This window comes from Falco naumanni, chromosome 9 (genome assembly GCF_017639655.2).
Source record: "Falco naumanni isolate bFalNau1 chromosome 9, bFalNau1.pat, whole genome shotgun sequence".
Classification (NCBI taxonomy): Eukaryota; Metazoa; Chordata; class Aves; order Falconiformes; family Falconidae; genus Falco; species Falco naumanni.
Genome location: NC_054062.1, coordinates 49,924,669 through 49,952,215, shown reverse-complemented (window position 1 = coordinate 49,952,215; position 27,547 = coordinate 49,924,669). Strand labels below are relative to the sequence as shown.

Genomic DNA, 27,547 nt, shown 5'->3' with positions numbered 1-27,547 from the left:
CAGGAAAAAAGTCGTTTCCAAGTTCAGCTGAATGTGATCCAATTCAGTGTCACTAAGCATGAAATCTAGACTCCTGTCTTCACAGATATCATGATATGTCATCCTGTCCTCTTCACAGGTATGAGGTGCAGCCTCTCTGCTGCTTTGTCCAAAGCACGTTTTGCAGTACTACATGCCAGAGAGTGGGCAGATAAGTCACCTCTGGTCCTTTTGCCTTTCAGAGATGCTCCTGCAGAAGACCACTTTTGGTTTTGGCCCTCAGACTGAGCAGTCTGTCAGCCTTTGCTGCCAGCCGCCCTACGTGCCAATAATCACTCTGTTTTGTGAGCAGCATATAATTAGACTTATCTCATTTGGATTGAGATATCCAGACTGCTGAACAAAAGATTTTTCTTCTACTTCTCTGTGTTGGTTTCCTATGCTGCTCTCATCAGAGAATGCATTAATAGCATCATAGCCAATATGTTCCAAAGCCATGAAACAAGAAAAATGTGTAAGAAGAGGCAATAACTTTTGTTATATTACTTGGTGCAGAAAAAGCTCGATACAGAAAAAACATAAAGACATACAAGTATTGTGCTCATAGTCTGTTCATCAAGACATTATCTGTACCATTGTTCAAGAGGACACTTGCCTCTGGTACTAAAATAAAAAAATTTATTTAATATTTGTGTTACAGTACAGATCAGCCAAGATTAGGAAACTTTTTCTGCTTTTTAAGTCCAGAGAGTTGGAGTTACTTTACATCAGTAATATTTTTTTCTTCCCCCATCTTTCAAGGCCACTTCTGGTGCCCTTGAAGCAATAGAGTTGGCATCTCTCTGCTTTTTTTAATGCCTTCAGTATCTTTTAGATTTTTAATTGCTGCAAAGCCGTTAAAGCCTTGCAAGATTTCCAAGTAGAGTTAATAACCGGAGTCTATAAAAAGACTCTTTACTACCCTGACTTTCTAAAGCACTGCAAACAGCACAAACCAAAACCACCGGCCGTTCCTGACAGGCGCTTCCAGCAGCGGTTACCGCCACTCCCCGCAGGCCCTGCGCCGTTGTGGCTGCAGCCAGGCGAGCCCCATTGTGCCGGGATTAGTGGCCACATGACCACCTCTGCCCTCACAATCATCGCTCCCCAGCCTTCTGTCCACGCTGGCAGCAGCGATAAAGGTCAGGCTCAGCGTGCTCTTTCCCAGTTATTCCCCAGCCTGGCCCAGCAGGAGCAAACGCGCCGCTGGTATGCGCCGTCAGCCTTGAACGTGCTCCTGTGGTGCAAAAGCTACTCATCTTCTCTTAGCAATTTTAAAGAGTTTGGATGAGTTTTAAAATGTATTTTTCTAGGGGTTCATTGGGGTTATGAAACTTTGAAGTGTGACAAACAGACCCCAAAGGCTGGACCCCGAGACTGAGCTTTTAAACGGAAGAGCTGGGAAACACTAAATCCTGAAGCAAGCAGAAATGGATTTCCTCAGGTTCAGGGGCCCTGAGTGATCACTCAGTACACAAAGGGCTCCTGCTGTTACTGATCTGGTTTTGCTGGGAATAACATATGTAAGAAAAATGGAGTTTTTAAGCTTTTCTCCAGAGATCCACTGCTTTTCAGAATTACTTGACTGCAGCGACGGTGATGAAGAGGAAATACTAGTATGCGGAGAAGATTTCGAGCTCAATCCTTTTGATGGCTTGCCTTACTCTTCCCGTTATTATAAACTTATGAAAGAAAGAGAAGAACTTCCAGTATGGAAAGAGAAACACACTTTTATGGAAAGTTTGCTTCGTAATCAAATTGTGATTGTGTCAGGAGATGCTAAGACTGGCAAGAGCTCCCAGGTCAGTACAACATAGTTGGTTGGGGGTGTTAAAATTATTTTTAGACTATTTAACGTTGTACACTTTTCACAGTTATTGTTACTCTTTTACTAATATTACATATTTTTAAAACAGAAAAATCTTTTTGCAATGGATTTACTATTCACAGATGTTGCCCTTTGCTTATATTAGGCACATCGATATCTAGATTTATATTATACAAGTATATGGTTTCTGTTAGTAGCAGGCTGTACTATGATGAGTACCGCACGGTACTGCAATATAATAACATCCAGTTCTGAGGAGCTCAGCCGCGGTGTATGCACACAGTTGTGTTGAGTTTAGCAGTTCTCAGTGTAGAAACAAACGTGCAGCCATCTCTTGTAATCTGAGGTATTAAGGCCAGAAACAGAAAGTGAAATACAGAAGGTGAATAAAGATTAACGCAGCCAAATACAAATTTATATATATATATATGCGCATGCATTTAAATAACTTTCTCCAAATATTCACAAACAACCAACACTTACCATACATTTGTCCATTACAAGCCATTTTTATGGGTTTGGTGATAACTTTTGGGCTTCAGGGCAAGCTAGGCACTGAAGAATAACACTTCTCAGACTGTGGTTGCCATAAACAACTAACAAAAATCTCAAACCGCAACTTTTTATGTGCTAAACACTAAATTTAAAAATATCAAGCCCTTTCTGAACACTGAAGAGCACTCGCATTAAATACTATAGTTTAAAATTCAGAACCAAATACAGACATAACCTTAGAAAAATTCTGTATAAAATGTTATTGTACCTACCAGTATACACACTGTAAAGTTTTGTTTTGTTTGTGTATCACAACATCACATCTCAACTTGAAAACCTATCAAAAATATATTTTCAAACATATTGCAGAATGTGTCGGCTAAAATCCTTCCCACTGACATTACTACTGGCTTCAGAGGCGCCAAGGCTAAGTGTAAAATACTTTAGGACTTATTTCAGGTTGTTTCTGTTCTTTATCAATAAACCATTCCTTCTGCATTTGGCTGGCCGCTATTTTGTTCATTTGGAGAATTTTATTGCCTTCTGCTTAATAATGACTGAACTAATCATTTGATCCTTTTTTTGTCCATCGTCACATTGAACACCCAGTGGAATTTTCAAACTCTGCAATGCCTGTACTGGACTCAATGCATATTCTTACTTGGAAAACATGTTTTGGTTCAGATTAGTGCTATACCAGGAGAGAAATACAGTGGATTTGCAGGCAGGTCATAAGAGAAGGTGGAAAAATGTTCTCAGGGAGTGAACGACTGAAATCAGTAGGGCTGTTTCTTGGGCATTATTAATGTTCTTTCCCTCACTTCAGCCAAAAGCAAATGCTTTTTCCAAGCATACACAAGTACTTTACCGAACTAATGTTAAAAGACGTCACCGAAGCTAAGATCTCAGTTGACTCTAAACATGCAAATATCCACTGGGACTATCAAATTCTGTTGTAATAAATCTGTAACGATCTAAGCCTGTTACCACAGTAAACAGAGAAGAATTTCCAATCAAGTGTTGTTTATGACTGGGTTAAGGAGGAAACTTTCCAGCAGGTAAAGCATGTAGGATAATTACTGTGGCAGTGCATCTCCTATCTACCAGAGGTTTTGATGCTGGCCACTGCTAGAGATCACATATCGAACTCGGGTCATCATACTTCATACATCATTGGAAATTCCTATAAAAAGGATACACACCAACATGGTGACTGGAATAGGTTTTGACGTGCAAAGTGTTATATACATTACTGACTGTAATGTATATAAAACAAAATGTATAATAATAAACAGCTTGCTAAGAAATGTTAGATTTTTTAATTGCCCTTAAACAAGCTTAATAAGATGTAAAATGCTGCTAGCTGTTTTCTAAACATTTTTAGAAACATAAATAACTATGGAGAAATAAGTGATAGGTGGTTGATGCACCCAATTTATGTATGTTGATTAAATAAAGGGTTTGAAACCTAATACTTTCACTAAAATAATATTGATAATGTAATTTCACTTTCTCGTGCATTAACACTCATATTTTCTAGTGCTGCTTTTCGACTGTAAATATATAAATTAGAGAGCTACTGCATCAGTTTCTGGAACAGTTCAGTTTCAGTTATCTTTGTTTACAGAGTAACTAATCTGAAATTATATCTATTTACTGGGGCATTTCAGTTTGAAATCATCTTCTTCCTGGGAGATGTTTCTCATGTCGAGCACCTGGATATGACATAGCAGGGGCAGGCGTACCACTACGCCAGCTGGGAAGCCCCTGGCAGCTGCACTAACGTTGTTGGCTCGATCAGCAGATGCTTAGGAATGACACTGCCAGTGGTACCCGCTCCCCAGAGGCCAGTTCTGACCCTCCTGCAACATACTCAAACTAGAGTATGAGTAATACTCATATATATACATATATACTCAATACTTATATATATATATACTCAATACTTTCAGCTGAGAAATTCCCAGGTAAACCTTCTAGCCCGTGTCACTCCAGCTCTCGACTACTTCAGATATTCCAGGAGTTGACATTTGTCAAGGGAGATAATTTGGGTGTGAGGTACAGCTCATCCATCAGCAGGCAGGCGGCAAGCAGCAGGTGCTCAGCTTGATTTAGTTCTGCCGCACTATTTCTTTCGCATTACAGTCTCTGCTAGATGTGTTAAACACCAAATACACCTGTTTTCTTACTTACCTCCAGGTTCCTCAGTGGTGCGCTGAGTATTGCCTCTCTGTCCACTACCAACACGGCGTAGTGGTATGCACGCAGGTGCACAAGCAGACAGCGGTGTGGCTGGCGCTGCGTGTCGCTGATGAAATGGATGTCAACGTTGGCCACGAAGTGGGCTACTTCATCCCATTTGAAAGCTGCTGTACAACAGAAACCATCCTGAGGTGTGTGTGTTTGGGTTTTAATGCCTTCAGACTAATTAGCTAGCTCACAGTTCTTTGCAAGGGCAAAAGTTTGCAGCCGGCAGCACTCCAGTCCTCAGCCCTTCATTGCAATGCTCCATCAATGCGGTCAGGACAGATGACCTAATAACTGGGGGGCGGGGAGGGACACGCATTGCTGGAATTGCAAAACATTTTTGCATACAGTATGAAAACAAAACCACCAACACTGCTCCCTAAAGTTGCATACGCTATTTTGAAATGCAGATTCTGGACATTTTGTGATCAATCAATAAGCTGCAAAAGGCTTGAAGGAGGTATTCTGTGCTAAGTTGTAGCGGAGATTTAAGTGGGCAGGGTTCCTGTCTGTGCCCGGCTTCATTAAGCACCTCAGGAACCTCCATGCCATTCTCCTTTTTCTTTTGTTTTCCAGTACAGGAGTGTTCATTACCATATGGGGATAATCTATCGCAAAGTAAAGCTGGAATTTGAAAGCAATCAAAAATCATGGCTAGAAAAGGTTATATTCAGTAATAAGAAAAAAAAAAAAAAGCATTTAGGAGGATTTTAAGAGCTAAGCAATGCACTTAATATATTAAATATAGGCAGGTGACAGCAGCAACACAGCAATTCAGATTTTGAACGTCTCTGAAAATTAGGAGAGTTATTTTCTCTGGTTCCTTAATATGGCAAGGAAAAACTATAAAATCTAGACCATAAGCCTTTTTCCCCAGCCTCTGACTTCCAGCAGATACTCACCACTTCTGAAAATCATGTTCAACCACTCTTCTTTTTGCGTGTCCTTTCTCCTCTACGGAGAAGCCTGTAAACCTCATCCTATGGCACACCTTCCTGCAGCTGCTCCTGGTGTGAAAGGGAGGTGAATCCTATCGTCTCACACATCAAAACCTGGTTAAAGAACTCAACGTTCTGCTGAGCAACATAGGAAAAAATAGTATCTTTTTTAAAAAATGACAGTGGCAGGAACAGTAGGGATAAAAGCAAGGCAGGCCTTACGGCATGAGTTAATGTCTCATCTTGGTTGTGGCACTGCCTCACGTGTGCGTGTATGTTTTCTTTTCTCATCTAAAAGTATTAGTTCCTAGCTCAAGAACTGATTACGGCATGCAATATGCTTAGATAGCTGGGAAGAGGGAAGGCAATATAAGTTATGATTTCAGGGCAGAAGTACTTCTCCTTTTGACTAGAGCATCCTTTCAACCACAGAGACACTTAGTGTCATTGAATTACACTGAGTTTCTTCTAGCTCCTTAAAGAGGGATTTAAACACCTAGTTGAGACTGTAATGCAGTCTACAAAATAGACTCTTTGCCCTTATCAAATCTTTCTTGTTAGAACGGAAAGAACCAAGCTGTCCCCAAGACCCTGAATTATTTTCTTACAATCAATACTGAATATTCTGAGAAACTTTGGAGAATTTTCTGTTTGTACGTTGCAGGTACTGTACAGATGATATGCTACAGAGGGAAATGATGTCTACACCTCTCCTGAACTGCTATGGTGTTATCATCTTGGATGACGTGCATGAAAGAACTGTTGCAACAGATGCGTTACTTGGCCTTCTTAAAGATGTCTTGCTATCAAGACCAGAACTGAGGCTGGTAATACTCACCGCACCTCATATGTCCAGCAGACTCCAGAATTATTATGGCAGCATCCCCGTGCTAAGGGTGGAAAACAAACGCCGTGCTGAGGTTGTATACTCTTGCAGCATTCAGCAAGACCACTTTCTGTCTGCACTAAAACTGCTCTTTGAGATACACCATACGAAAGAGAAGGGCAACATTGTGATCTTTCTGGCATGTGAGCAAGTAAGTTATTAACTGATTCCAATATTTCTGATTTTAATCAAGAAACAACTTCCATCTGTGCTTTTATATGAGAGATATATATTTGATATATGTTATATCAAATTATATATATTTTATATATATATAAAAAACATTATATATATCATAAATATATATATATACACACACATACACTTAAGGCCAGTATCTAAGACACGAGACCCTGCCAATAGTTTTTGTCATTTCAGGTTCTTCCTACAAAAAAGTTACGGCATATGTAACACCGTAGTGTATATATATAGCATAAACTAATATGCGTAACGATCAGATTTTCTGTATGCTTAAAGAAAGGCTGCATGATGCAGAAAGGAGCGAAGGCTGTATACAGGGACAAGGGCCGCAAGACGCGGGCAGTCAATACATTACAATCTGTGCTGGCATCGGGGGTATCACACTTTGTTCCTGCAGAACAGGGACAAGCAGAACACATGCCCGGTTTGCAGAAACATCCTTACGTGCATGGATGTTTTTACCTTAAACCTGTCTACACGTTTTTTCCATTTGCATCTTCCTCTATAGCTAAAGCTTCCCAGTCATTTCTGTACACAATAGCAGGAGGCAAATGCCACTTCAGAGGTGCCGCCGATAACCCAGGGTTCTGCATGGGCTTGGCTGTTCTAACTAGCGACATCTCTGAATCTTGGAGGACAGCAGTGATGCTCTAAATTCACTGCTGCCAGGATTGCACCATCAGGTCCTTTACAGCTGTCAAAGCAATCTACCCGTCAAATAAATATTTTAAGACTTGAAGTTATTATAAAGTATAATTATTATTATTATTACTACTACTACTATCCTGGTAGTGATCTTCAACCTTCCACTTCGTATCATTAAATCTGCTTTAGAACAACAAATTCACCTTAGTTGCTCCAGGAGACAATGACATTTCCCAAGCAGAGATAAATGACCATTTGATTGTACCATTATATGTAATGTTTTTCTCTGTAAAAAGTGGGGTGGATACGTAACACTTCTAATAATGGTAATTATCAGTTGTAAACTTCATAGACACAAATTTTACAAATTACAAATTAATGAATTCTCTGTGTCAGTTCTCATATTTACCATAGATCATGTGAGAGAGAAAACACAGACTTCCAGTTTTAAAGGACTGGGGAAAAAGTTTCATTTCAGCTTGATTTTTTGACAAGTAATTCCCACACCATACTAAAATAATAATTCCTTGCTGGGAAGAAATTACTTAGTTTTCTCTCTCCAATGAACAAAACGCTCATTGCGGACTGTTACCACACAATTCACATCCTGTGCATTCTTGCCTAACTGTGATTTACTGTTTCATATCGCTAATGGCTCACTGTTCCCTAGTACTCAACTGTCCCTTAAACCGAACAGAAATATGAATAAACATGAAGATTTATGTGTTGTCTTGGTGCCAGCCTTTAGATGTCACTGTCGTATCTTTGTAAGACTTTTGATAGGATACTTTCAACCTATAACTACCATAAATGTAGTGTTGCTTTCAAATAGAAATTCAATCTGGTTTTTCCATTTTGAAAAGTGTTAGCTAATAAAAATGCTTTTGGAAAAAAAAAAAATCCCTTTCAAACTGAACAAGCCTATGAATGATGCTTGTGTACTTTTAAAAAAAAATCATTTCCAACACAAATTATTTTATATTAAAAAAAAAGACTAAAACAAAAAAAAACCCCACCTTTTACAATTGATATTCAACCTCTGAATTTGTGAACTATTTTAAAGGTGATGTTCCATTAACAGAGCTAAGGGACATTTTATTGACTTATATTAAGTCTTCATAGAGCTTATTAATCATTAGGGGAAAAAAATTAAAACCTTTACAATACTTATATCTTCTTAAATATAATAATTAATGTAAAGTAGGGAGGTTTCCACATACTTTGATCTTTTTATGTATTGTAATGGGACTAAGAACATAACAGTAGTTTCCAAAGTGACCCAAATACAGGCTCTGCCGTTTCAGCCCTTCCAGCGATGGGGACAGCAGGGACCGGAGTGGGGTGGCGCGGTGATTTGCCGCGCTCCGTTCCGTCTCCTGGGCACCCCTGCACATCGCACCCCTGCCAGCAGGGCAGGTCCCCCGTGGCCAGCCCCCATTTCCCAGGGGACACTGCCACTCAGGGCACCCCACGTGCATGACTTTGGTTCCAGCAGAAGAGAAAACGATTTGGGCACATCACTGGGGCACCAGAGTATCTGCTGCAGCTTTACCAGCCCTACACTCCCGACAAAAATGCACCAAACTGCTGATGCGGGAGCATCCTAGATGTCCCACATAAAGCTTAGTGACTGTTTCATAATTTCTCAGCCTTGCTATTCCTGTACTATATTCTTGCACATCTGTCTTCCCTTAGAGGATGGTTTGGATATGAATTAAGCAAGGAGAACGTTTTGAAAATTGTAGAAGAGGAAAAAGACATTTCAAATAACAGCCCAGCTTTTCCCTGGTCTATAGCTAGCGGATACAGTCAGGAAATTTTCATACATAGTTATGTTCCCTTTTCTCCCCTTAATTATTAATCATGTAAGACTTAAATGTTGTTACAGTTTGATATGTAGTTAAAATTCATTTTAGAATTAAAAAGTTGTTTTAAAATTAAATATTGATAATTGGATTTCATATGAATGAAGAAAAAAGAAATCTTTCTCCTGATTACAGGAAATTGAAAAAGCTTACCAAATGATCAGACAGGAACAGGCTAATTTCAATCCTGACCTTGGAGAACTCATCCCAGTTCCTTTATACCCCACAAAACAAGACCTAATTCCCAAACCAAATCAAGACAAACAGAAATGCTGCAGAAAATACAGAAGAAAAGTGCTACTCACCACCAGCTTTGGAGAATCTTTGATTTGGATTAAAAATGTAACTTTTGTCATTGATGTCGGTGTTGAAAGAAGAAAGGTTAGTAAAGTTCACCAGATTCGGTATGCCAAACATGAACCATGCATGGAGGTTTTTCAGGGTGGGAGAAAGGGAAATGTACAGCTAATAGAGTGATGCAAATGGTTTCTAAAGGATCAAATACTTTTCTATTCTTTTATTAGTCAGATTCTATAATATTTTTAACATTCAAATGAACAAAATTTAAATAACTTTCATGGACATCTCATGCGAAAACTAAGCGAGAAAACACAATTGCTTCCTACATTCAGTCAGAAAACAAAATCTTCACGTTTCTAAAACCAGATGAACACTCCCAGCTGGAACTGCCCCTCCTTGGGGCACCAAACCAATGACATCTCATTTGCAAACTATACCTCCCCTTAGTTTTTGGCCTATCCATCATAATTATCTCTTCAGTACCTTACAGACAGAGCAAAATACAATCACTTCTTGGCTATCTATTGGCAGATTACCTGGTTTAGTAGATTGACCTCATCATTTCTTTAACAATTTAGTGATCAGTGTAATGTCACAGATCGTATAACGCCAAGGGATGCTCGCACAGGGAACCACTCCTTTCTAAAGCCGCTAATGCTCCTTCCAGATACACGCCTCTATCCAAGTGCCTCAAAATGCTGCAATTTATCAAATCAGTCCTTGACCCTTTAAAGTTCAAAGTATGTCCTCAGCTCTTGTTTTCCACCCCATCCTGGGAAGGACTAGTGCAGCTGCAAAAAATACCTCGTTTCTTTCATTCACACAAAACTGATGTCCTAAAGAATGAGTAACTCTGTAGGAACAAGTCATTGCACGAATTGGAAGGCTGCACTACTACAGGTTTTGAAACTGTCCTATGTGTTTTGCTAGTCAAAATAAATATTCCAGTTAATAGGCAAAAGAAACAATGTAACGCAGCTTCTTTATATAATCCAGAATGGAATCACCAAAATCGAAGTGTTCCTAAAATTTTGGATTGGAGATCATCAGTCCTGATTAGCCCTGAAAGAAGTTCAGGCAAATGCTTGGAGACTACCACCACCTTTCATTTTTGTCTTAAGAAGTGTGTCTCACACTGCCATTTTTAAAGGTTCCCATTTGGGGGGTTTAAACTAACTCAGCCTCAAGTTAAAGGGGAAAAAAAGAAAAAGGTCATACTGTTGTGTGAAATGAATATAAACCTAAAAGCAGTTTGCAATTAGACCATGCCTAACAACTTATTTCTGAAACTGCAGTTGTCTTGGATGATGGAAATGAACCTCACGTCCATGGTAATCTGAAGCCCAAAGTAAAATTCAGTCCTCCCAGACTTCTGTGAGTCAGAAATATGAAGCAATGAGAAAAAAATCAATTTCAACACAGTCCTGATGGCCATCAATTCACCTCTGTCAGTTATGCAGTTTTGACCCTTTAATTCAATGATTTTGTCCTAACACCTGAAGTTTAGTCCTCTCATACTCATCCCGCAGCACCTCAAATTCCCATTCAGTCTCTAGAGCTGAAAGTCAGCCTCATAGAGGCAAAGTTTTGTGCAGAACAAAATCCCACCTAAGTCTTGCATATATATATTGCATAAATAATAAATTTACCCCTAGGAAAAGAAATTTGTTCCCTTCACATTTTACCTTCTGTATTAAAACCCTGCTTAAAGTAGACAAAGTCAATTCAGACGGCGTGGCTAGAAAATCGCCTTATCCAGACGTATGTCTTGTCATATACTACAGAAGCTTATGGACATCATCTGGTGGTCAGAACAGCGAGTGAATCAGCTCCTCTATTTAATCAAAATAAAGTAGAATTAAGAAAAAAAATATAATGGGGCATTCTACATCTTTAATACAGTCCTTATCTCCTGTACTGAACCGACAGTTTTCAGTATTAAGACAAAAATCTCAAGTTACAGAAAAAATGTTATCAGACATTGCTGGGATCCTGTCATTGGAAGAAATAAATAATCTTTTTTGATGCTTTTACTTGGTGATACCACAGATGTGCATTTTTTGGTTTAGTGATGTACATTTCTGGAGAAAAAGACATTTATCTTAGAGTATTCATACTGAGTTATTGCCAATTGTGTCTGTCAATTTATCAAAGTGCTGACTGGTCTCATTTCCAAGCTGGTGAAATACATAGTATAAAAAGCAATGAAACTGTTACTACACTTTCTGTAAAATGACCTAGACAAAGATTCAACACAGACCATTAATATTTTTGTAGTCTTCACTTACTTATCTGATGCTTAATATCTCTTTCATTTAAAGGTGTACAATCCTAGAATCAGAGCAGACTCTGTTATAACGCAGCCTATCAGCAAAAGTCAAGCAGAGATGCATAAACAAATTCTGGGCATGTCTTCATCAGGTAGAATTATTAGCTCAAAATTTAAATCCACTAGTTTAAATTATTAATAGAAGCAGTGTGGCAATGCAAAAAAAAAAAAATAATAAAAATAAAAAAGGTAATTTTCCTGAAATCTCTTCCAGGAAAACTGTTTTGCTTGTATCCTGAAGAATTTACACACAAAGAAATGAAACCACATCTAACAGCCAAAATCCAGGAATCAAACCTCACTAGCATGGTTCTCTTCCTGAAAAGGATGGATATAGCAGGCTTCGGACACTGTGACTTCATAAGCAGGCCAGGTAATGATGATACACCAATTTTCCATGTCTTTATTATTATTTTTGCTGTTATTGAAAGATTAATTTTGTCCTGATTTTTACAGTACTGTTTTTTATTAAAGTACTTGTAATAACACTGCCACTGCTTTTACCACTTACCGGCTAGAACAGTTCCCAGTGCAGTAGCTGCACTTAGAGAACTGGTATCACGTAGGAACTGTTTGCTCTGAAATGACCATAAAGTATCTGAACGGAATTGGGGAGAAAAAAGAAGTTAAAAAAAAAAAATAAATTGATATTCCAAATATCTTCTCATCTAGGTTTCATATTATCTTCCTGGAACCCACCAAGAAAATGTGTGTCTCATTGTACAAGGCATTGTACAGATATCTAACAAAATATATTCCTTTATTCAAAAGTTTACAACCCAAATAAACTACCGTTGTTACCTAGGAGGTATATTTGGAGGAAATCAGCTTTTGACTTATCCTCCAGCATCTCCCACCTCGAATTTACAATAAGCTGTTACTTAAGGACAAATAAACCTGAACAAACTTTCAAAGCTAGACAGGGAATATTCCAAATTTTGAGGTAAGAGCGTGAAGAAAGTTATTCTTTCTTTTTTATTATTTTCCTGATTCCATGTTTTAGGGCTTTTTGTATAGAAGGATATTTCCCTCTGTTCTGACCAACCACGAAACCCAAGCACCACTGCAAATTCTGCTTTTGACGTAAAACCAGTCCAAGTGAGGGAAATAGCACTGATTTCACTGGTTTGGGGATCCTGTGACCTACTGTTAGCTTCATTTGTGGTAATTTTCCAGTGCAAACAGAAAGTATCTCTATATTATCCTCCCTTTCCTCACGCACTAAACAAAATTAGAATGATTGCTTAACGTCTATGTGTTGTGCGCTGTAATTAATCAGTAACAAAGAGTTTAACTCACATTGTTGGTTGTGTGATAGATTGTCAGTGGCATTTTTTAAGTAGAATTTCTGCTGCTTTTCCCTTGTCTGCCTGTTTAACAGAACCATGCCTGAAAGAAAAGTGAAAAAACATTGCCAGTCTGAGCGGTAACTAATGCAAGACTGATGAGAATCAGAGTATTTTGGCCTCGCGAGTGTCACCTCTTGTGTTGAATCTAGGAAACCTTCATAGAAAATGGTTATGGAATATAGCTGGCTTCCACTCAAATTTAGAAAGTATTTTATAAAAAATAATAATAATTTTAAAAAAAATAAATCTAAAATGTACCAGTGCTTTTACTGGATATGAAGAAAGTTGTTCTTGAACTGTAGAATGAATTAGTGAAGTTACATTAGGCAAAGCACTTGGTATTTTAGGGGTTTAAAGGCAGAATGAAGGCGGTTGGTATTCAGAGAGAATGAAATGCTAGAGGCATTTAAGGATTTCACAGGTGCAGGAATTCTAAGTTTTATCTGTATTTTTGAGATAATACAGCTGAAGAAAGCATCTTGCTGATGTGTACAAAATTGTAAAGGTATTTGATGAACGCATCAGCTTTACTTGGATGGGCATCAAATAAGAAAAAATTTTTGCTAACTAGATCAAATGTGCAAGGTCAAGGTCGGGAAAACTTTGAGGAATTATTGAAACGGTGCAAGGAGCTGTTTGAAAAAAAGAAGAAATCCCCCAAATGCTGCAGGGGGTCCACTGAAAGGAGATGAGAAAGGTTGCACAATTTTTGGTGTCCTTCACATCTTAAGGTCCCACACAAGTAAACATTTGAAACAGTGCTTTAATTGTCTAGCACAGCTCTTCCCTTACCCTGGGACAGATCACGTGTTGGCTTTCTTTGCCTTGGGGCTTTCTTCTTCCCCACTTCTGAGTAGGTGACATACTTCTTTCCTACTCACACTTAAGTTATATCCCTACTGTAATCCTCCAGAGATGACTATAAAGCTCACGCTATCAGAAAATACAGATAGTTTGAAGTACCTGGTGTGAAATACATGTGCCTGAAAGAAACAGGAATACTGAAGTAAGCAAATTTCTAAGGGGAGTTAGATATTGTATTACACCAACTTACAGAATGCAAAACGTGTCAAGCTTTCAGGCACATAAAATCTTCTTTTGGGCTCTTCACCCTCCCAAGAGCTTTGGGGCAACGATCTCAGCCTGTGAAAGCCCAAGCTTTCTCATTCTGTGCCAAGATAGACCCAACCTGCCGCACACCCTCAATGGCACCCAGGTCTCCCATGGCTAAGGAAGCACAACATCCTCCAGCAGAAGCAGAGACTGACCCTAAAGTCACACCGCAGAGTCCCTCCTGCCCAGCTCCAAATACCTCTGATTCTCAGCTAAAGGGGAGCCCTGAAGCTTTTTGGTTGCTAGTCACAAGGTCAAATGGAGGTTACAATTTTCTGGATGACGTACTGCAGGAGAGTGTTGCAGAGAGGCAAAGAGAAGAGCCATCAGAGATGGAAAGCATCCTCTCTCGAGCAAAGAGATTATAGCTTTCCAACAAGGCTTCGCTGCCTTTGCTGGAGTCCCTTTAGTTGCATAAGCATTCTGAAACCTGAAGTGATGGAGACGGCTGAGGACGAGGGATCTCTGGGGTGGCAGACCGACCTAAGCGAAAAAGGTGAGCAACAAAGCTCACAAAACAAGTAGTGTGGGGGTTTTGACTCGAAGAAAACTCCTGGGCACAACAGTTCTTATTCCCATCTATTACCAGTACGTACAAAGGCAGTTTGCCCAGCCTCGACCAGACGTGGCACAAGACCAACTGGACCAAAGCAATGCCCCGCAAACCAGCAAACAAAAGGACAAGGCTCTATTTCTGTATGTTCTCATTCCACCTGGCCAAACCCAGTGCTGCTCAGAACAGAGAGACTAAAAAACACAGTCTTGCTATTTCTCTCCAGCACGGTTTGTCCTGGGCTTGACTATTCCAAGCCCCTTCACCAACCTGGACCTGATTTGCCTGTAACGGGAGTGAACACACCGCAGCATCTCCCACGTGCCGCACGCACCACACGTGCTGCAGGCTCTCCTACGCACCGTTTCGGTTCAGCTAACGTTCTCAAATTTTCTTTGCCATTGAAACAGATGGAGGCTTTGGGATTTTTTTCAATCCAAGGTGAATTTTTCTTAAACAAAATAATGTTTTCACTGAGATGACAGAGTAACGTATGGACACGTGGTGAATAAACAAATCAAAAGTACACCAAAATTTATAGCCAGATTTCAAAGAGTCCTTCAGTCCATTCCCTGTACATGACACAGAGCACATATAGCAGATAAGTAAAGAAACAAAAATTACATCAGTAAAACATTGTATTTCTGCTCAGCAGCAATGTGCACAAGTTGGGGTTTTTTCTGCTGCTCTGAGGAAAAATAAAAGCCTGGATTAACTCTGACTCATTACTGCATTATGAAAGCAACAAACATGTCAGGCTTACAGCTGTTGCATTTAATTCACGCTATAATCGAGATGAGCTAATGCAGCAGACTTGTTACCCTTTTTAGAATTCATGAGCCATATGAAAATGTATTTGGCACTGCAGTTCTGAAGTGCATTATTTGAATTCCTGTGCCACTATAATAGGGATGTGTTTACATTTTTATCGGTTAATCAGCTCGATCTTTACTGTGTTATATAATGGGACAAAAAACCCTCCTTTCCCACGGAGTGCAGCAACATTACGTATTTTTGTAGATCACTGGAAGATCCCTATTTAAACTAGGCAAATCAGTATAAAGATGAAGCCGTGTACAATTTCCATAAGAAATCAAGGTGAAAGCAGTTTGCAGATTCTGCGTTCATGCAGAATTACCATAAAAAAATTCAGATTAGAATGTTTGTTGATGGGCATGCATACCATGACATTTGAGAGCTACGCTCATATAACCTCGCTGATAGTGTATTTCTAGAATCTCCATAATCACAAAGTTGTATAAATGCATGTAATTTCAAATTGTTTCAGAAGCAACATTTGTTTGCATATTTTTTCATTAGAAGCAGACTGTCAAAGACAGAAACTCAATGTGCCACACAAGGTCTGCTCAGCAGAGATCACTTCATGGCAGATTCATTATATTAAGTCCACTTGCCGATTCTTTGATGTTTTAATTTCTGAATTTCATCGATTAAATAGCATTATGTATCTTTTAATGAAAAGCTTTCTGGTAGAATAGACACAGTCACATACTTCATAGTCTGTACTGCATAAATCAGTGGAAAAGCGTAAAAGGAATTGGAGGAGGTAAGGACCAGACAGCAGAAGAATAAACAGAGGAAGCAAAGGGCAGACTGGACAATCTGACCCTTAGCGGCAGTCCCGTATTCGTGGGACAAGAGGCGTCAGGAATGGGGCTCGGAGCAGTATGCACAGCCCACGAACTGAGCACACACTGCACTGAGCGTAGCCAGTCGTTTAGAATAGGGAGCTGGAATCACAGAGGGCATCCCAAACAGGAGGAGGAGCCCAGTTCTGCTGAAGCTGGACTACTCTCATGCCATGTAACAACAAAAACCAAAGGGATTAAAAGCATTTTTATGCCATTATACAGTATTCATTTAATTACACTGTTTGTAGGTGTAGACACGTGTTGCACAGTCACGTAACGTGCTTTGAGGATGACACAAAGCAGACAGAAAACTGACTTCACTGAGGAATCGGCGCTGCCCCCGGTGTGCGGATACTCCTGTGTGTGTCTGTGTTCGTAAAGGTCAGCCGGAGCTGGTGTACCTGCGGGCAGGACGGCACCGCAGGGACCATCACCAATCCACGTGGAGCAGCGAGGCAGCAGCGTGAGGAGGAACAGCAAGACGGCAAAGTATGAACTTGGAAAAGTAATTTTGAACGATCGACTATAACGTCAAAATAATACTTACAGCATAGGTGGCTTCAGACCATGACAGACTCGTAAAAGATCCTACCTCGTAACTTACACGGAGGGAAAGACAAGATGAAACCTGCACACAGAAGCTTGTCCTTGCAGAAGGAAAACGTCTGCATAATTTGAAGAAAATTTGGCACTAGATTTCTCTGTATCTTCAGTTTGCTATCCAAGGAGCGATGTTAAAGAACAGTAACAGAAAATGCCGTTCCCCAGAACCGTTATCCCTGCAGTAATTACTCTGGCAGTTCCGCACGCTGTTAAGCCTAACAGAAGCTGGAAAAACTTGCGGTTTGCCAGGCAGTGAATCAGCTCTTTAAAGACAACAAGCCTTCACCTGACATTCATGTCAGCTTTAACTTTATGGCAATTACATCCATGGAAAGAAAGGATCTATCAAGAAAAAGGTATTTTACATACTCAGCATTTTCACAGAGTAGGAGGCCAGAACACAAGACCTTTAGATCCTCCAGATAAGCATGATATAGTAGTTAAATGGACTATTAAAAATCACGGCATTTATGTTTCATCCCTCTCTCTAACATTCTCTTATTACAGAACTTTGGGCAACTTGCTAAATCACTTGCTTCCTTAATGCAAAAAGCGTAATATTTTAAGATTTATTTTATCACACCTTAAGCACTGCAGTTTCAGCCACATAGGATGTGATACTGAAAAGATTAAAGGCGCAGCTACCTTTAGAAACATAAACTTACTCTGCTTGTGTCAAAGTTACAAAAAACTGGGAAACGAAAAATATCATTTTAAGTCAGTTGAAACTCTCGGGTAAATGATTTCAGTGCTAACAATAACAGTTAGTTACATATTTGTTTTATGATCGAAAGTAAAAACCATATTTGTATAAAACCGGACAGATTTCCTGAAACAAGTCCAGAGCAACCCAGCCTTCAGTAGTCAAAGAACCCAGGCAAGGGAAAGAAAATATCAGATTAGGAAATACCTTTCAAACTTGCAGGGGTGTGACAGTTTCTTGTTGAAAGCACAGGACACATCACGAGATCTTCTTTTTAACTCTGCTCCTCTGAACGCAGCGGTCGAGTCACGAAGCCGTGTGGTTTGCCTCAATGGCAGCGGTAGCTAGCATTGGCGAGCAGCCCTAAAAGTAATGACGCTTGCTTGCTAAAAATCATTATAAAAAAGTATGAGTTTCTGTTTCTTAAAGAAGAGCTTTCCACATCCAAAAATGTATACTATTTTTTGCTTTATCATAGTTTTTATTTAAATAGGAAACATACCATAAAGAACACTCAAATGAGCATTTTCTGTTCTTACAATGTTTTTTTATTGGTTATGTGACTCAATCTGAAAGCCTGTATCTGAAAGCCCTAGGCTACCTTTTATTTTTCATTGGGTAGTTTGGTTTTTTTAGTTTGATTTTTGGGTTTTGGGTGGGGTTGGTTTTTTTGTTACACTGTTCCTTCACCTGCTCTAATCTACCTTTACTATCCTCTCCTTTCTGGCACCATAAACCTCCAGAAGTCGTCTCTTTTTTTTTTTTTTTTTTTTTTTTTTTTTTTTTTGGTGTGGTAACACTGATAGCAAAATAGGAATAGGAAAGTAATTTCTGTTTATAAATCTCAAAGCAACTAACTCTAGTGCATAAAAATGCAAATTACTGATGCTATCAGGGGATTGAAATTGACTGCCATATAACCATATATTTTGTAAGTTCTAGCACAAGCTACTTTGTTGATTTCTGGAAATTAGCTTTCCATGATTTCCGAGCAATTACTGTGTGCCTGAATGACCATTTCACTCTCCCTGTATTTTCAATCACTGATATCTATTTCCTGTCACTGACTCTCATTCTTCATCAGCTGTTCCTTTTAATTTCTTTAAGCTTCCTAAGCATTTCCTTCTCAGCTTTTGCAAGGGCTCAGCTTTTATCCCATATGTCTGATAACAAGTGTCTCTAGAGGGAAACCCCCCATGTACAGGCAGAGATATGAACTCTAACGCTGAAATAAAACAGGTCCACAGATTTAACAGGAATTTGCAGACCTCTGAGAGAACATCTATGAAAATTAACAGGAAGTGTTTTAAAATTAAGTGAAGTCACAACACTAACAGATTTACACACTGGAGAAGTTCTGTAAAAGCTCGTGTAAGAGGTATTAATAATAAACTATTTTTTCCCCTTCAGACATTAGTAAAGGGTTAAAACCAACAGGTGCTTGCTTGTTTCCCATTTTACTTTTTTCTTTACTTCGTTATAACCCGTTAATTACAGAGTGACAGTAATAAACTAACAGTTCACTGCCAACAAAGTAAAAACCCAAACTCAAAGATTTTCCTGCAGGACGGCAGGGTGCCTGAGGCGTGGTGGTACAGCTGAAAGGGAACCCCGCGCCCTAGAGGCTTGCTTGGCTTTTAATCCTCACGATGCAAAAGTAGCTTGCCAGCCACAGGGTCCCCTCCATAACGAATTACAGCAAGAAATTATTTTTTGTCATCTATTAATGAAGATGCAAGAACAAATACACGCCCTGACGGTGTGAGTAGTTGTGCTTGTGTTTTATTTGTCGGGGGTGATGGTGTGGTGGTGGTGTTATTTATTTATTTAGAGATTTTTTATTTATTTATTTAGAGTTTTATTTTTTTTAATTGGTATTCAAACTGACAGCAGCCCACGGAAGACTGAAGAACTGCCCGTGCAGTCATTCCCTTCCCCACGCTGGGTATGCTTGGCGGGGGGTGAGGCCAAGTCCTGCTGAAGTGGAATTTTTGCCACCAACTTCATTAGGACTAGAACGTAACTTGTTATCCATAAAACAAACAACCAAACAGTTCCTTAAACTGGAATAAGGAGAAAGTCGCTGCAGTGACAGAAGAGTGGTTAGGAATGTAAATGAACTGGCACTCAGAAAATAGATTGACCATTACAACAAGACCTGGAATAGAAATCTCCCTTCGGAGAGAGCTGGGAGGAAAGAACCTTCACAATTCAAGAGTTTCCAAATTTCCCCCTTTCTTTCATGCTCTAACAATTACTTTTTGGAGAGTGCAGGCTGGACAACTTCTTCTCAGCTTTCAGGTTCATCCTCTCTAGCCCCACAGCTATAGCCACCACGTTTGCACATAAAGGACTTCTATGCTTGTTTTGCCAAAGGGAACTGCTTCCACCAACAGCAGATTTCCTACGCATATGCTCAAGTTCTCACTTTAAGTACTGATTTCCTTAATCCTGTCCTTTCAGGACATTTTTTTTTTTTAAATCACCACAACTGTGAGGGTTTGAATTCATTACACCATCCTTTCAGCAGAACAAAGTGTCGCAGAGAAAACTTAAGACTATTTTTGTCAAAATCTGAAAAAAAATGTCAGAATAATGCTTTACAGTTTTCTGGAACCTTCAGAAGAAAAAGCAGTCAATAAAAGGACTATGGTTTATGTAAGCTGTCTTCCACCACCTCTGATACAGAAAAGTAAGAGAAAAATAGTGTGTGGGGGAAAGAAAACAGTAAAGGAGAAAGTAAGATAGTTAATGAGAAAGGAGAGTCTCTGTCAAACTCCCTCGTTACTTACTCCCGTCCAGCTAAAAGGTTCAAAAGAGCTACAACAAATGCCACCTATTAGTCTATCAAGAAACAACTGATGAGACGTAATGACAACTGATGAACATGGTGGATTTGTGCCCATGTGTATATATTGTGGGTCGTTGATTTCATTCATCCTCATCCACAAAAGGGGAAGACATACCTATACCTTGTGGAGGTACTACTTATAGCATATTAACGTGCCATTGATCAAAACTGAGTTAACTGAACAACTAACTGAATTAATTGTTGATACTCCAGCAGCCTTCAGCAAAAGCACATGCAGACCACTTTAGCCTGAAAGCTCAGCGCACAGCATACGCAGAAGCAACATCCCTACCAAACACTCTGGGCTGGCCTCCGCCTGCGTTTGTCTAAGACAGAAAAGCCACCACTTCAGCCTTCGTTCTCCTCTGCCTGCGCTGTTCAGATCCCCCGTCTTAAACACGAGACTGTAATTCCTGATTTCTTCACGTCTGCCTCTGTTCAACCCACCTCACACTCATGCTCCCTGCTCACTGTGTGGCCCAAAGTCACTTCTTTCCTACTTTTTTCCCAAATTAGACTCTCAGCTTACCTAATTACTGCCTGTATTCACTCATCATTTTTTCTGCCTCACTGTTCTCATTTCTACCCATGGAGGTTGTGAGGTTATACAGAGGTTAGAACCTACAATAAGGGAAAACAATGTTGAAATCTGTGTCGTGAAAGTCAATCGCTAGGGAGACATGTGCTCATATGTTTCCATTTTAATTCTGACATTATGAAAAAACATGTAAAAAATAATATTTTTTTTAAAAAAAAGACAACCAAGAGAACTTTGATTACCTGCAAGAATGGTAAGACAGCTCCAACTTCTGTAAATACTTGTCTTTTGTTCGTAAACCTCCTTCCTAGAGCTGTTGTGTATCTCTCAGCACCCCACAAATGTGACCACCCCTCACCTATTACTTTTTCTTCTTACTCATTTACTCAAATGACAGAAGCTGACTTCTATGATTTTCACACAGGAAATATACAACTGAAATATTATAACAAGAATTCAGACATTCATTTATGTGTAGCTGTTCTCAAGAATTTGAATTATCTTTCCTTTTTATTAGCTCCTGAAAGCCTGATGCAAGCTTTGGAAGATCTCGATTATCTAGCAGCCCTGGATAATGATGGAAACCTTTCTGAATTTGGAATTATTATGTCAGAATTTCCCCTGGATCCACAACTGTCGAAGTCAATTCTGGCTTCGTGCGAATTTGAGTGTGTTGATGAAATGCTCACCATTGCAGCCATGGTAACAGGTACTCATAGACAATGTCTTACTGCATTTCTTGTGCCACCTGCCAAGTCCACATAAACCCTTTCGAAGACTATTCACAAGGGCAACCCAAAGGCAAACTTTTGTTATTCACATCCTGAGTATTTCAAGTAAATTAGTATCTTTGGCTGTTTAAGTCTTGATTTTACACATGCAATGAAACACAAGTAATGAACTTGTAAGTAGCACTCCATTTCCATGCTTCAGCTGCCCCACTGGCTTCCAACCTTTAGTCAGAAAGCATACACTGAACATCCCTTCAAAATTAACTTTCTTATCTTGTATTCTGTACGTTTGCTACAAACTGGAGCAGCAAATTAGGGGAAGTTCTAATTATAAACAATACTGAACCAGTGACCTACATAAGAATCACATTGTGATCTTGTTTCTCCATTTCAAATACTTTTTAAAAATAACCTAACCTTAAGTATCCATACCATTCTGTCCTGACGGATCACTCTGCTCCTACAGGGCACTGTAAGACAAACCAGCTGGCCCCAAAGACTGGACACATGATGGCTGGAGCAAGAACATTTACATTAAAAGGTTGTTAACTATAAAACTTCTTTCATTGATGTGACAGAGCTTTCAAACCAACACATAAATCCGATACTTAAAACTTATTCACTCTGCAAAAGCTGCTGTTGGAATCTTAATACATCAAAGACGCACAAAACCAAAGATTTTGGGATAACTGAGAGGAGGGCAACTTCAGAAGTTCAAAGAGAAAATAACGACGCTGACCTCTCAGGATCCCACCAGATAATGCAGGGCAGGGCTAGACTCGCGTCCCTTCAGGTCTCAGTGTTACACAGTGATGTTGGCTCCAGCAATATTTAGCTGTCCCACCCCTCTCTGGAGCAGCCTATGCTACTGGTTTTCTGGGATAACCCTAATGCAGAACCAACGCTTGAAAGCTATCTGCTCAACAGCCGCCGTCTGGCACGGCATTGCTGTGCTCTGCCCGGAGGCAATATCCTCAGGCTTAGAAATCGGTGAGGAGCCGAGGACAGCAAGCTGCGTGAGTAGCTGTCCTTATAGTACAACTTGGGTTTATGACTCAGCTGGCTTGATTTTTAACAGGGGGCCTAAACTTGTGATAAAATTGTGAAGTACATACAACAAATATAAACGATGGAGCAGAGGCACACACTAGTTTTTTTAAAAAAGCTCAGCCATCTCGCAAGACACAATTATGTTGCACAGAAGTAAAACGCAGCGCAAGGCACAAATTTCAACATATAGAGGCAAATTAAGGCATTACAGCCACAGATTTGGTTTCTTTCTATACTAAAGAAACCATATGCTTGTGTTCTGGATAAATTGGATCATGCCATTATAAAGCATTTTTAGCATCAGTCTAGGAGAAAGTTTTTCATCTTCTTTTGTGTTTACAGCACATTAACTAAAGGAGAGACTGAAAGGACATCCACATAAATAAAACCTTAGCAAATGCAATAGATTCAGTCCTTCACCAGCAATCCAACATTGAAGATGAAAGGGAACTGAGGAAGGAAAACAACAAAAATACCAGTGGAGTTACTATTTGTGCCTGCATCTGCATGTCTTAATAACCCCTGGCTTGATTTTTTTCTAAGCTCCCAATTGCTTCTTACACGCACCTCCTGGAACCGAAGAGATTGCTCTTACTTGCTGGCGAAAATTCTCACACCCTGCAGGAGATCACTTTACACTTATCAATGTCTTCAACGCCTTCAAGGAAGTCAGTGCAAACTCCGCAAGCCAATGTAAGTGTACCCATACCGGACAAAGTGAAGCACACTAACCAATTTGGAAAAAAAAAAAAATTTAAAAAATTCTGAACAGTCATTACTAGGATTTATTTCATAAGCCCTTTTTGAATGATTCCTTCTAGATTTGCTAATTTGCAGGGAGAAACCAGAGACAGTAGCCATTGCAAATATTAGTTTTAGTTTATTAACCAATTGAAAATGACCTAGGATAGCAAACCTCATCCAACAAGGGGACATAAGCGCCGTTAAAATTGTCATTGAAGGGACATTTACAAAAACATAGTGATGGTGCCCCCTGTAAGAGCACTTCATGCAGGTTTAAGATGTGAAACAACATAAACTGTTGAGGAGGGACTCCATTCCCCCAGCAGACTAACAATTCTGTTTTTCTCATAGCTGTCAACTAAAAGGGAAGTTTAAAGGAAAATACTGAAAGTAGTGAAGTTCACATTTACAGGAAACCAAATAAAAGCCAGAGGGCTGCACTGCAAACAGAAGCTCTTCACAGCCCTTTCCTGTGCTCAAAACACCTTGCTCAGGCTCATTTAGACTGAGTCCAGTATTTAAGAGAGTGGAGTGATAAATTCACACATACTGAGTAAAAACTTAGGACGGGACAGTGGGATTATTCCCCGTTCAGTCACGCTGAGTGCTAAAGCGAGGTCCAAGAAAACCTGTCCTTTACCAGCACACAGAATCGTTGTGTGATTGTAAACACAAAGGCGTGATTCCACTTCTACATCCTAGTCAAATCCAGAAATAATGTCTGAAAATAGAGCTGCTACTCATTCTATTTGAAGCTATTACTTTTTACAGACCAAATAAGGGATTTTGAATATTTTTTATTCAGAAAGACAGGGTTAAAATTCTTTAAAACTAAGTAAGGATATCGAGTATTACCCACTCACTTTACAAGCAACATCAGTGAGCCTAAGCTGTCCACATGGCTCTTGCTATCAGAATTTTGGACAGCTCTGATGCAGCTACTCGTTCCAAAATGTTTTTAATCTATTGCACCAAAGAGCATTTTACAGAGCAGTATATCTGTGGCTAGCACCTATCAGTAAGACTTTGCTTTAAGCCAAAATACTGTTTTTTCCTCCACAGACTACAGTAATGAGAAATGGTGTCGTGATTATTTTCTAAGCTGTTCCGCACTGAGGATGGCACAAATTATCAGAGCTGAACTAGTAGAGATTATGAAGCGTATTGAACTTCCCATTTCAGAACCGGACTTTGGATCCAACGAAAATATACTAAGCATTAAGAAATCTCTCTTATCTGGTTACTTTATGCACGTAAGGAAAATTATTGTGGTTTCATCTTACTGCATTGCTGAGTTATACAGAATGCTTTCAGAGAATGCTAGTTAGGTAGTGAAATCTCTTGATCATCAGAAAGGACAAAAGCCATTTTTCCACAGTGTAACAAACACTTCTGCCAATTCCAATCTTCTCCCTGTGCTTCAACTATCACAGCATGACGTTCATACACCTCACTGCAAGAGGAGAGCTGTCAATATGCCTTTCACTCAAAGAGCTCTTTTTACCTCAAAACACTCCTTAACTTGTAATATTCTCTCAAGATGTTATTTCCTTTTCAAAGATGTTTTTATGAAAATACCCTGGAAACAAAAGAACTCACTTCTTGAATATGTTTAGGTATACATAATACACAGCTTTCTCCATCTCAACCAAATGAGGTACTCTTAACTGTAACTGTAAACACAAACAAGAAAGATTTATTCCCACTTGAAAACATGCCTTGCTTCATACCACTATGCTCCTCCTCAATACAAGAATGACCCCTCCAAACTGCCCTACTTCAAGTGCCATGCCACACACTGCATTTTAAACTCTTATAGCTCTTTAAAACTTGTTTTCACAGAGACCCTCCAAAGCCAAGTTCAGATACTTACCATATAAGCCTGTCCTCATTTGTTGCAAACTGTTTCCTTTCAAATATACAGATCAACATTTTCTTCAAGCCTCATTTCATAGTATGCAGTCCCTAGCTTTCCCACAGAAATTTAGGCTCTCCCACTGAAAGTATCTGAATGCAAATTTAACTTCTGGTTTTAATATAATAGGCAAACACTGATCTACTTAATTTTAATTGAATGTACAAGATGCATAACGGATAATTCTTTGCTTGCTTTTTTTTTTTTTTTTTTTAGATTGCTCGTGATGTAGATGGCTCAGGTAACTACTTAATGTTAACACACAGACAAGTGGCCCAGCTTCATCCTTTCTCATCATACTATAACACCAGAAGGATTCCTGAGTGGGTTTTATTCCATGAATTTAGTATATCAGAAAACAATTCCATCAGAGTCGTATCGGAGATATCACCCGATCTGTAAGTTAACAACAATGAAACTGTTTCGTCACTCACACCTCTATCATGAAAGTATTACTTAAGTCACAAACAGGGTAAGGATATGTATGTACATTTGCAGCAATGCTTGGAGAAGGAAAAGATGACCAGAGTTGATTTTATCTCTGTTATAAAAAACAGCTGTCTTCTGGTTCTGTTGAGAATACATTCCAAACACAACTCACTCACTCTAGGCACAGATGTGGGTTTGAAAAAAAATAACCAGTAAAATAGGCATAAAAGGAAAGGTCAATCTTCATACCTAGTCAAGCAAGAGTTGGCATCACTGAAGGGGGAAGAAATTGTTGCTTTTCACACTTTTTATATAGTGAAAACACGTGGCATAGATTTTGTATCTTTCTTACCAGTATTCTTCTGTCACTGTGTTTAGCTTTGCTTAATTTTCATTGAGAACACTGACTGTGTTACAGCTCAGAATTATTAAAAAAAGGGAAGAACTGCGATCTCACGCCCTTACTACTCTCTTCCTGCAAAACAAAACATCGAAAGTCAGGCTTTTGTAGTTCCTAATGTGTGCTGATCTGCTCAGGGACTGAAGTCAGTCTCAATGTCTGCCATGTAATTGTAACAAATTCATCCATTGAAAACACACCCTGTAAGTTGCTTAAGTTTCTTCAAAAGTAAAATATATGGGAAGGGGGGGGGGGGGGGGGGGGGGGGGCGGCGGTCAAGGAAGAATTAACGCAGCAGTGTACCCATACATTAAATTTAGCTGAAAATTTCTTTGTTCCCTGAAACCCTATTTTCCAGTACATATTTTTCTTCAAATGTTTTATGTACCTGCCAGCTAAATCATTCCATGGCAACTGTTTATGGATTCAACAAAAGACTACAGTCTTCCTTCTGCAGAAATCTCTTTACACCAAGAATATACATTTCACTGTCCTATCTTTTCTATTTCCAATCTTTTTAAGAAAGCCTTTTTCATAATTCTATTGAACCTGAAGAATTGCTAATGCAATTGGTGGCATTGAGAATTGAACTACAATCCCCTGAATTACAGACCGAGTACCTTAAGCGCAAGACTACTGAAAGCACAAACTACTACTACATCTTGCAGGGAGTTTTGGTTTTGAGTTGAAATACCAACTTTGTAGCTGTATGCATCAGCATGTGGCTGATGTCTTCTGTACAAGCCTGGAAATAGCTATTCAAGCATTTCAAAATTCAATTAAAAAAACGATAATGTTTTTGTCTTATTTTCTCACCAGATTCATGGAGCTGGTACCTCAGTATTATTTTAGCAATCTTCCACCCAGTGAAAGTAAGGATATTCTGCAGGAAGTGATCAAACACTTGTCACCTGTTTCAGCCATGAAGGAGGAACAGAAAACTAATGACGACAACAAAGAAAATGAAAAATCTCTCCAAACTCCCACTGAGCACAGATGTATTATTCAGTGATTTTAGACTGAACTATCATAGAAATAAAAGCATTATATGCAATATACATCCTCATCTTAACCCATGTAATTATTTAGAACTTTCAACATAAACCTATTTAACAGAAGAAACTCAGAAAAAGCACTTTTCTTAACAAAAGGAGTTGCATGCAT

The 27,547-nt window shown here is 39.2% G+C and overlaps 1 protein-coding gene across 1 annotated transcript; it reads left to right on the top strand.

Moving 5' to 3' along the window:
- The first annotated feature begins 1,212 nt into the window (after positions 1–1,212).
- On the top strand, positions 1,213–27,398 carry DHX32 (DEAH-box helicase 32 (putative)). The gene is made up of 11 exons (XM_040606388.1): positions 1,213–1,820; positions 4,541–4,734; positions 6,191–6,563; positions 9,259–9,504; positions 11,745–11,844; positions 11,967–12,125; positions 21,632–21,823; positions 23,439–23,588; positions 24,702–24,892; positions 25,771–25,952; positions 27,203–27,398. The coding sequence occupies exons 1-11, from the start codon at positions 1,551–1,553 to the stop codon at positions 27,393–27,395; spliced, it is 2,250 nt and encodes a 749-aa protein (XP_040462322.1). The 5' UTR covers positions 1,213–1,550; the 3' UTR covers positions 27,396–27,398.
- Positions 27,399–27,547: the final 149 nt, after the last annotated feature.